General features: G+C 41.9%; 2 protein-coding genes across 2 annotated transcripts; both read left to right on the top strand.

Annotated features, from left to right (window-relative positions):
- The first annotated feature begins 2,098 nt into the window (after positions 1-2,098).
- On the top strand, positions 2,099-5,331 carry LOC115641052 (olfactory receptor 14A16-like). Its single transcript, XM_030544166.1, has one exon. The coding sequence runs from the start codon at positions 3,427-3,429 to the stop codon at positions 4,381-4,383; it is 957 nt and encodes a 318-aa protein (XP_030400026.1). The 5' UTR covers positions 2,099-3,426; the 3' UTR covers positions 4,384-5,331.
- Positions 5,332-10,550: 5,219 nt separating this feature from the next.
- LOC115641096 (olfactory receptor 14C36-like) lies at positions 10,551-11,210 on the top strand. Its single transcript, XM_030544200.1, has one exon. It carries the CDS (start codon positions 10,551-10,553, stop codon positions 11,208-11,210), a length of 660 nt encoding a protein of 219 aa, XP_030400060.1.
- Positions 11,211-11,654: the final 444 nt, after the last annotated feature.

The following is an 11,654-nucleotide window of genomic DNA, read 5'->3' as shown; positions in this document are numbered from 1 at the left end:
GGAAACTAGGTCAAATTACAAAGGATGAATATGAAGAAATATCACAAGTGTGTGGGGACAAAATTAGAAAGCTCAAGGCATAAAACAAGGTCAAACTAGCTGGGGACATAAAGAGTAACAAAAGAACATTCTACAAATACATCAGAAGCAAGAGGAAGACTAAGGACAGGGCAGGCCGATTACTCAATGAGGGTGGAAAACAATAACAGAAAATGTGGAAATGGAAGAGATGCTTAATAACTTCTTTGTTTTAGTTTTCACCAAGAAGGTAGGTGGCGACTGAAAGTCTAACATAGTGAATGCCAGTAAAAGTGAGGTAGGATCAGAGGCTATGATAGGGAAAGAATTATTTAAGCATGTTACATGTCTTCAAATGACCAGGGCCTGATGAAATGCATTCTAGAATACTCAAGGAGCTGACTGAGGAGATATCTGAGCCATTAGCGATTATCTTTGAAAAGTCATGGAAGATGGGAGAGATTCCAGAGGAAGGGCAAATATAGTGCCAATCTTTAAAAAGGGAAATAAGGATGACTTAGGGAATTACAGACCAGTCAGTTTAACTTCTGTACCCAGAAAGATAATGGAGCAAATAATTAAACAATCGATTTGCAAACATCTAGAAGATAATGAGGTGATAAGTGACAGTCAGCATGGATTTGTCAAGAACAAATCATGTCAAACCAACCTGATATTTTTTTGACAGGGTAAAAAGCCCTTTGGACAGGAAAGAAGCAGCAGATGTGGAATATCTTGACTTTAGTAAGGCTTTTGATACTGTCTGGCATGACCTTCTCATAAACAAACTAGGGAAATACAACCTAGATGGGGCTACGATAAGGTGGATGCATAATTGGTTGGAAAACTGTTCCCAGAGAGTAGTTATCAGTGGTTCACAGTCATGCTGGAGGGCTGTAATGAGTGGGGTCCCACAGGCATCGGTTCTGGGTCTGGTTCTGTTCAATATCTTCTTCAGTGATCTAGATAATGGCATAGAGGGTACACTTATAAAGTTTGCAGATGATACCAAGCTGGGAGGGGTTGCAAGTGCTTTGAAGGATAGGATTATAATTCAAAATGATCTGGACAGATTGGAGAAATAGTCAGATTTAAATAGGATGAAATTCAATGAGGAGAAAAGCAAAGTACTCCACTTAGGAAGGAAGAATCAGTTGCATATATACAAAATGGGAAATTACTGTCTAAAAAGGTGTACTGTGGAAAGGGATCTGGGGGTCAAAGTGGATCACAAGCTAAATATGAGTCAACATTGTAAAACTGTTGCCAAAAAAGCAAACATCATTCTGCAATGTATTATCAGGAGTGTTGTAAGCAAGATTTGAGAAGTAGTTCTCCTGCTCTACTTTGTGCTGATTAGGCCTCAACTGGAGCACTGTGTCCAGTTCTGCGTGGCACAATTCAAGAAAGATGTGGACAAATTGGGGAAAGTCCAGAGAAAAGCAACAAAAATGAATAAATGTTGAGAAAACATGTCCTATGAGGGAAGATTGAAAAAAAATAGTTTGTTTAGTCTAGAGAAGAGAATACTGAGAGGGGACATGATAAACAGTTTTCAAGTACATAAAAGGTTGTTACAAGGAGGAGGGAGAAAAATTGTTCATCTTAACTCTGAGGATAGGACAAGAAGCAATGGGTTTAATTTGCATCAAGGGAGCTTTAAGTTGGACCTTAGGAAAAACTTTCTGACTGTCAGAGTGGTTAAGCACTGGAATAAATTGCCTAGAGAGGCTGTGGAATCTCCTTCACTGGAGATTTTTAAGAGCAGGTTAGACAAACACCTGTCAGGGATAGTCTAGATAATACTTGGTTCTGCCATGAGTGCAAGGGACTGGACTAGATGACCTCTTGAGGTCCCTTCAATTTCTATGATTCTATGAAGGTATGTTTTCTATTTCAATTAAATATGTTAGATTATTAATATACAGGGAAAATTTAATATCAGAATTATGAATTGCCATTAGAACTCTTTAAGATTTTAACTATCAAATTATGCAGACATCTAGAGATGATCAAATTTTAAAAAAAAAGTTCATCAGAAAAAATTAACTTTTCATTGAGGTTGTGAGAACCAAACAGTTTCATCCTAAAACTGTTGGAAACTCAAAAATTATTAGTCATAATAAAAAAAGTTTTCATTTTTAGCTAGCAGAGTCTTTCCATGAAAATGTATTCAATTTTCCTTTGAAATAAAGCAGAAATTGTGTGACTACTCCTAACTGGAAACTTAGCTTTGAGCCAGGGTGGGAAACATGAGTATTTTCAAATAACACCACAATTTCCAACCTATTCCCTCAACTACAATTTTTTTAATGTCTTTCAAAGCTTCAGGATGGTAAAACTAAGTAAGTAGTGAAGTTGGAAGCCCACACAATATGTTTTAAACATCCTAACCTCTCTAAACTGAAGCACAGGGAGTTGAAGCCCCCAGACAAAGCTTGTCTATCTTAATCCTACCCAAGGAAATACAGGAGGTTGATGGAACTAAAACCCAGCTCTCCTCTTCTACCATCATAGCCTCTGTCCCACACTGCGGCCTGTTAAACTAAAATACTGTCCACACGTGCACAGAACATACACCTAGGAAGAAACAGTCCATCCCCAAAAGAGTTTACATTCAAAGGAGACAAGACAGACAAATGGAGGGAGGGGAAAGAGAGGCAGAAGTGACTGCCCCAAGGTCACAGTGAAGGTCAGTGGCAGAGCCAAGAGTAGAACCCAAGTCTCATGACTGCCACTGACCCGCACAGTACAGACATAAAGTCACAGAGGGAAACAATACAACCTAGCAGTAACTGAGCAATGCTACCAGCCCATCATCACCCAGAGATGGAAATGCAACTACGATTTGGTGCCATAAATCAATGTGTAAACAGGCAGCTGGCCGTCTGTGTGGTGTTGGGATGGAATCATCACAGAGGAGCTGCCATATGGGACTCCGGATAAGTCTACACTGCATTTCCCAGGAAAGTGAGAATCAGGCTGTGTGGGCATTTTAGTTTCATGGCCAAGTTATCAGCCTGGTGTCTGTAGCACTAGGGACAAAACGTTGGCTAACATTGTTGGATTTGGGTTGTACTTTGTTCCATCCTCCATACTACATTTGATCAAACCACATATTGGGCCAGATCCTCAGATGGTGTATACTGATCGAGCTACATTGACTTTAAGGGAGTGATGCTAATTTATACTCCTGTGATAACACAGCAAAGTAGTGCTCTGTTTGTGAGCATTGAGGAACACTAGCTACGCCAGTCAATAGAAGTGATGAATGCTGTGCACCTTTGACATTCACATCATGAGAGATTATGGAGAGGGGAATCAGGGTCACTCCGTCTCTCACTATAATCCTGACCATTGCCCTTGTCTTTCCCTCTACCAGCAAGACACTATGAACTAAGAAAGAAAATGTCCAACCAAACCAACATAACTGAGTTCCTTCTCCTGGGTTTCTCTGACATTCGGGAGTTGCAGATTTTGCACTTTGTGATGTTTCTAGTGATTTATCTGGCAGCCATGATCGGGAATCTTCTCATCATCATGGTTGTAGCCCTAGACCACCACCTTCACAGCCCCATGTACTTCTTCCTGATGAATTTGTCCATCCTAGACCTTGGCACAATCTCTGTCACCATCCCCAAATCCATGGCTAATTCCCTCATGAACACCAGGTCCATTTCCTATTGTGGATGTGTCGCCCAAGTCTTTTTCCTCATCTTCCTTGCTGTATCTGACTTCGCCTTACTCACTGTCATGGCGTACGATCGATATGTTGCCATCTGCAAACCACTGCACTATGAGACTATAATGAACAGGAGAGCTTGTGTCCAAATGGCAGCCAGTGCCTGGATCAGTATAATTGTCTATTCTTCATTGCACACCAGGAACACATTTGCAATCTCCTTCTGTGGTGGCAATGAGGTGGATCAGTTCTTCTGTGAAATTCCCCAGCTACTCAAGCTCGCCTGCTCTGACATGTATCTTGGTGAAGTTGAGGTACTCATCTTGAGTGCATGCTTAGGCTTAAGCTGTTTTGTTCTTATAATTCTGTCATACACTCAAATCTTCAAAACAGTGCTGAGAATCCCCACTGAGCAGGGTCGGCATAAAGCCCTATCCACTTGCCTCCCTCACCTCATTGTGGTCTCCTTGTTTGTTTCCACTGGCATCTTTGCATACTTGAAACCCACCTCCAGCTCTCCATCAGGTCTGGATCTCATGGTGGCTGTTCTTTATTCTGTGCTGCCACCAGTGATGAATCCGATCATCTACAGCATGAGGAACAAGGAAATCAAAGCTTCCCTGAGGAAATTCATTGGATGGAGGTTATTCAGCAAGAATAAAGAGTCTATATTTCTTTTATGAACATTGATTTTATCTGTGTTTCTTTACAAACACAATCCACTGATGACACTTTGTTTTGTCCCCATAAGAATATGCTGTGTGATTTTTTTCTTTTTTAATCCAAAATGCTGTATTTATAGTGGTAAATCCAGACTCGCTCCACTAAGTCAATGGAGTTATTCTAGGTTTATACCAATGTAAGTAAGATGTCTATTAACACGTCTCCAGTCATAGGGAAGGAGGCAGGGGATGGGGTGGTTAATGGATTACAGATTGTTGTAATAAGCCATAAATCCAGTGTCTTTATTCAGTCCATGATTTTTGGCATCTAGCAACGTTATGAATTTAAGATCCCAGGCCCATCCCTTGAAGGTGTTGTACAAGTTTCCTTTGGGAGTAGGACTGAGAGATCAGATATAGAATATTTTTGCAGATGTAGAATGATCACTTTATGAAAAGTATTCACCCACAGGCAATAGGGTGTTTTTGTCTTTTATTATTTTCCTGTGTGAGTTCATTCAAGAGTATAGTGATTGTTTGGTTTCACCCACATAATTGTTATTGGGGCATTTAGTGCACTGGATGAGGCATGCCCCATGTTGTAATAGGTATGTGTAGGACCCATGAATCTTGACAGATATTTTGTGGGGGGTGCTGATCATCATAGCAGTGGAGATATGTCTGCAGGTTTTATATCTGTTGTTCTGGCTGCATTGGTGTGTCCTGTTCTGTGGGGAGCTTGGTTCAGAGGATGAGCTTGAAGCAGTTGGAAGGTTGTCTGAGGGCCAGAAAAGGGAGTTCTGGAAAGATTTCTTTCAACATGTGGTCCCCATTGAGGATGGATTGTAATTGTTTGAGGATACCCTGTGTAGTCAACAGGCCAATTCACCTTAAGTGGTCCCTTGAAATATATGTTTACTATTTACACTAAACAATCTGTTCCAGTTTGTATTTAGCTGTAACACTCTGAGTACATTTCCTAGACCTGAAGAAGAGCTCTGTGTAAGCTCAAAAACTTCTCTCTCTCACCAACAGAGTTTAAGGAATAAAAGATCTCACCTCATTCACCTTGTCTCTCTAATATCCTGGGATCAACATGGCAACACCACCACTGCATAAATTAGTGTTGTGTTATTCTTGATGTTGTTGAAAGGCTTATTTAAGAGGAAGGTTTTGCAATGTTTCCTAAAGAGAATCAGACTCTGGATAATGAGGCCAAATTTTGATCCCATTGAAGTAACTGGAATTTAGCCACTCACTTCAAAGGAATCATGATTTGGTCAGTGGCCAATGCACATAAGGATCCAAGTGTGGGTAAAGGCAGCCTGGAGAAAATGAATGCAACAGAGTTATAAGGGTGAGATTCCCATCTCAGCTAAACCAGAGCAGATGCAGAGTAGCTCCATTGACACCACCAGTTTAATACTGACAAGGTCTTGGACCAAAGACACGGGACTAAGTTCAGTAGTAACATAAACTCTGGTGCAAATTATTTGTCAGGGGTTATTTTGCTATAATATTGGTGTGAATGGAAAAATGCCATCACATGCATCGATCTGGTATTCCATATGCCATCCAGTGTAAATTTAGTCACATCCAAACTGAGAAAGGATCTAAGAAGTTGGCCTGTTATTAGTATTAGAATACTATCTTTTTGTATGGTTGTGTGCACTGCATATATGACAGGCAAAGGCAGAGTCTGAAATTAGATAGACAGAAAGAGAGAGGACCATTCTTTGTCCTAACACATAACCTAATTGTGTCATAATGATAGATTTATCTTTGATTGTGAATTGTTAGCTAGATAGATAGATAATGAATAGTTTATGCAAATTATTGAGACTCATTTCCTATTCAAGACTATGTTCAGATCATGATTTTATTATAAAAAATAATTATTAAACAATATTTACCAAAGAATTTCTCTCACAATATCTTACTCCACAGCTCAGCTACAAACAGTTCATCCTAAATACTTGGTGTTTGAACTTTAAGCTGTTTCAACTGGATACATTTTTAACATGCTCTGTTTCCCTTCCCTGAGTGGATCAGTTCACAGAAGCATAGAAAATCAGGGTTGGAAGGGACCTCAGGAGGTCATCTAGTCCAATTAAATGTTCAAAACAGGACCAATCCCCAACTAAATCATCCCAGTCAGGGCTTCGTCAAGCCCTACCTTAAAAACCTCTAAGGAGGGAGATTCCACCACCTCCCTAGATAACCCATTCCAGTGCTTCACCACCCTTCTAGTGAAAAAGTTTTCCCTAATATCCAACCTGAATCTCTCCCACTGCAACTTGAGATCATTACTCCTTGTTCTGTCATCTGGTTCCACTGAGAACAATGTAGATCCATTCTCTATGGAACCTCCTTTCAGGTAGTTGAAAATAGCTATCAAATCCCCCCTCATTCTTCTCTTCTGCAGCCTAAATAATCCCAGTTCCTTCAGCCTCTCCTCATAAGTCATGTGCTCCAGCCCTCTGCCAATGTGATGTATACCATCATGTGCCAGCAGTGCCCATCTGCCATGTACATTGGCCAAACCCAACAGCCTCTACGCAAAAGAATAAATGGACACAAATCTGACATCAGGAATCATAACATTCAAAAATCAGAAGGAAAACCCTTCAGCCTCTCTGGTCACTCACTAACAGACTTAAAGGTGGCAATTTTGCAAAAGAAAAGCTTCAAAAATGGACCCCAGTGAGAAACTGCTGAACTTGAATTAATATTCAAACTAGATACCATCAGGTTAGGTTTAAATAGAGACTGGGAATGGCTGAGCCATTACACACATTGAATCTATTTCCCTATGTTAAGTATCCTCACACCTTCTTGTCAAACTCTCTCAAATGGGCTCTTGATTATCACTACAAAAGTTTTTTTTTCTCCTGCTAATAATAGCTTATGTTAATTAATTAGCCTTTTAGAGTGGGTAGGGCAACTGCCACCTTTTCATGTTCTCTCTATGTATATATATCTCCTCACTATATATTCCATTCTATACATCCGATGAAGTGGGCTGTAGCCCATGAAAGGTTATGCTCAAATAGGGTGACCAGACAGCAAATGTGAAAAATTGGGACAGGGGTTGGGGGATAATAGGATCCTATATAACAAAAATACCCCAAAATCTGGACTGTCTCTATAAAATCGGTCACCCTATGCTCAAATAAATTTCTTAGTCTCTAAGACCTGGGCTACACTAGCGGGGGATGGGGGTTAAACTAAGATACACAATTTCAGCTATGCTATTCACATAGCTGAAATAAGAGTAACTTAGTTCGACTTACCTGGCTGTTCCCACAGTGGTGAGTTGACTCCCTCAGCTCTCCCATCGACTCCGCTTACTCCTCCTGCCGAGGTGGAGTATGGGCATTGATTAAGGGATCAATTTATCACATCCAGATGAGATGCAATAAATTGATCCCTGATACATCAAACACTACCCACCAATCCAGCAGGTAGTATAGACGTACCCTAAGGTGCCACATGTACTCCTGTTCTTTTTGCAGATACAGACTAACAAAGCTGTTACTCTGAAACTAATCATTTGTGTTGCCCACTGCTGGACTCTTTCCAAATCCTTCATATAGTGTGGGGCCCAAAACTGGGCACAGTACTCCAGATGAGGCCTCACCAATGCGGAATAGATGGGAAGGATCACATCCCTTGACCTGCTGGCAATGCTCCTACTTATACAAAAAGATGTGTCGGGGTGGGATTTGAACTCATATCTCCATAGATAAACCAGACCACCTAATTGAGGGGAAGACACAGTCTTAGACCACTCAGCCATCCTGACATTCATTGGCCCCTTCAGGTTCCTTAAAAAGGAAGGGACAACTCCTCAGCTGGTGTAAATTGTTATATCTCCATTGAAGTTAACAGACCTCTGAGAATTTACACAACCAGAGGATCTATTCAGAACACTCATGGTTGTGAATTCGAAACTCCCCTCCATTTAATATTTTGCACTAAGGCCCTAATCCAGCAAACCACTTCAGGACATGCTTAACTTTAAATACATGTGTAGTCCCATTGAAAACTGGAAGTTAATCTCCTGCTTAACTGTTTTGTTGAATTAGGAATAGGGCCAACTGGTGTCAGACTTGTCACTGCCTTAGTTTCTCCTCTTTCCCATTTAAATAAACTGCTACAATTAGTGCATGTAAATTCATCTCTGCTTCTGGGATCTGTTTATTGACATAAAATAAAATGTTATCTCAAAGCCAGTCTCTCCGGGCTGCCTTCCCTAGACTTACCAGGCCATTACACTGCTCCTGGGCTCCTAATTCCCTCTGCGGTTTCTGTTCCTGCCCTGCAGTACAGGTCGCTCCAGCCAATCCTCCCCTCTGGATGCTATGGAGAGCTTCTTCTCAAGTCCTTTCTGACCATGAGTCCCCTCTGGGTCCCCTTCAGGAGACTCCCTGTGCCCTGAAATTCTTCTAGTCCTTACCCTTGGATCAGAGCATCAGGTCCAGCTCTTTCTGCTCCTCAGGCCCATTCAAAACTATGGGCTTCTCCAGAGAGACCTCCACTGGGTCTGTCCTACCCACTGGTCCCCTTTGCTCTGATAGATCAGGCTCCCTCTTGTGATTCCTGGTCACCTGACCCAGCCACAGCCCCAAACTCAAACATGTCACCTGGGATTGAATAACTGGGCAAAAGTGTGGATGAACAGAGAAAGACAAACACTGACAGGGGCTTGCTCTGAGAAAGGATGTAGTGCCACTGTCCACATCATCAGTGCTATGGGGTATTATCAGGAGGGGCTCCCTGTCAATAACTACAGAGTCGTCGGAGCAGGGGACTGGACCCTCAGTCTGCCACCTCCCAGGGGATTGCGCTAACCACCAGGCTAGACAGTCACTCTGGTACTTCTTTTCTCTCTGTCCCAATGATGTCTTTATCCAAGATAGAACTGGTCAAACTGAGGGCACTCATCTCAGAATATCCTACAGCCCAGTGGTTAGAGAACTCACTTGGGAGATGGCAGATCCCTCTTCATATCACCAAGTCCCTTTTCCGCATCAGGCAGAGGAGGGATTTGAACCAGTGCTAGGAGAGCATTGGATTTGCAACCCCATCATATAATCTCCATCATAAACTGACCCATCCCCATTTTAATCTAGTTGGGTTGTTTGCTCTAAGGGCTGTTCCTGGCCCTCCCTCCTCTGACGGAGACAAACCTTCTCTGCATTTCCAGTCTAAATTTACTCATGACCAGTTTATCGTCCTTTGTTCTTAAGCCAACATTATCCTTTGGCATCAACAGCTCTTCTCAATCCCTGGTGTTTACCACCCTGATCTATTTACAGAGAGTGATCGTATCCCCTCTCAGCTGGTGTTTTGCTAGGCTACACAAGCCAAACTCACCCAGGCTATGTCTAAACTAAGGGCTAGCGGTGCAATTTTCCTCTTACATATATGCACTAGCTTGATGAGCGCTACTGTGAGTACAAATAGCAGTGTATCTGTGGGGCCGTGGGCACAGCTACAAATCCACCTGTGCCCTGCGGGAACGTACTCATCAGGGCTCAGCTGTGCCTCCACTGCCACTGCCCATGCTATGGTGGCTACACTGCAGTTTATACTCACACTAGCTCTCATTGAGCTACTGCGAGTGTGTGTATGCAAGCTGGGAATCACATCCTTAGCTCAGAGTGCAGGCAGTGCCTCATTCTCCTCTCCTAAAATAGCTGTCCATTGTCACAATAGCAGGACTATCATTCCTAAAATTGTTCGATTTGTGTTGTGACTTGTTCCATATTTACACAGTTTTTTATTGAGCCGCATCTTGGATGGATAGTCAGATGGTGGAAATGGAGCCATCTTTTGACTGTAGGTGTGCCATACCGATTTACACTGGTGTGATGATAATGCACCTGACTTGTGGTGTGATTGTCAGAGGTGAGGAGGTAGAAGTGCTCTATCCTGACATTGCCCTTGCCCATCCCTCCACAGTCAGCACATGATGTCCTGAGAAGGAAAATGTCCAACCAAACCACTTTACCGAATTCTTTCTCCTGAGCTTCTCTGAGGCTCGAGAGCTGCAGATTTTACACTTTGTGGTGTTTCTTGGGATTTTCCTGGCAGCCCTGATGGGGAGCCTCCTGATTATTACAGCTGTAGCCCTGGACCGCCATCTTCACATCCCTATGTAATTCTTCTTGATTAATTTGTCCATGATAGACCTCGGATTCATCTTCTTCACTGTCCCCAAGTCCATGGTCAATTCCCTGTTGAACACTAGGTCGATTTCTTATTCTGGGTGCATTGCTCAGGTCTTTCTCTTCATTTTCTTCACTGCGGTTGACTTTGGTTTTCTCACCATCATGGCATACGACCGCTACATCGTCATCTGCAAATCACTACACTATGAGTCTCGAATGAACAGGAGAGCTTGTATTGAAATGGCAGCCAGTGCTTGGATCAGTGGTATTTTCTGCTCTGCACTGCACATTGGGAAAATATTTGTATTAATCTTCTGTGGAGGCAACATAGTGGATCAATTCTTTTGTGAAATCCCACAGCTACTCAAACTCACTTGTTCTGACTCATATCTCAATGAAGTTGGGGTTATTGCCTTTTTTGCATGTTTATCTATAAGCTGCTTTGTTTTAATAATTGTGTCATATGGTCAGATCTTCACCACAATGCTGAGAATCCCCTCTGAGCGGGGCCAGCATAAAGCCATCTCCACCTGCCTCCCTCACCTCATTGTGGTCTCCTTGTTTGTTTGCACTGGGACCTTTACCTATGTGAAACCACCCTCCATCTATCTATCAGGTGTGGATCTTGTGGTGGGTGCGCTCTATTCCGTGGTGCCACCAATCATGAATTGAATCATCTAAAGCATGAGGAACAAAGAAATTAAAGGTACTCTGAGGAAACGGACTCAGTGAACATTATTAACCAAGAATAAAATTTCCAGATTTTTCCCATGACCATGACTTTATTCTGTCTGTCTTTACAGATAGAATTATTGTCTCCACAAGAATGTGATGTGCAATCTCTTTATGTGAAATGATGTATTCAGAGTAGTAATCATCCAAACTCAGTTAACTAAAGTGAATAAAGTTACTTTAGGCTTACACCAGCGTAAATTAGATAAGATCTATCTATCTATCTATCTATCTATCTATCTATCTATCTATCTATCTATCTATCTATCTATCTATCTATTGCAACAAAACAAAACAAAACTGTAGTTAACATAAAGTTAAGGTTGTCCCCCGGAGCTGGCAATAACTAATGGTAATGATCTGCTTGCACACTAGCAGCATTGA

This window comes from Gopherus evgoodei, unplaced genomic scaffold, assembly GCF_007399415.2.
Source record: "Gopherus evgoodei ecotype Sinaloan lineage unplaced genomic scaffold, rGopEvg1_v1.p scaffold_33_arrow_ctg1, whole genome shotgun sequence".
NCBI classification, from domain to species: Eukaryota; Metazoa; Chordata; order Testudines; family Testudinidae; genus Gopherus; species Gopherus evgoodei.
Note: the sequence above shows the minus strand (reverse complement) of the source record. Positions and strands in the feature narration are given on the sequence as shown.

Bases quoted from the DNA above. Each gene is read 5' to 3' on its own strand.
- LOC115641096 (XM_030544200.1), top strand. From the start codon at position 10,551: ATGATAGACCTCGGATTCATCTTCTTCACTGTCCCCAAGTCCATGGTC.
- LOC115641052 (XM_030544166.1), top strand. From the start codon at position 3,427: ATGTCCAACCAAACCAACATAACTGAGTTCCTTCTCCTGGGTTTCTCT.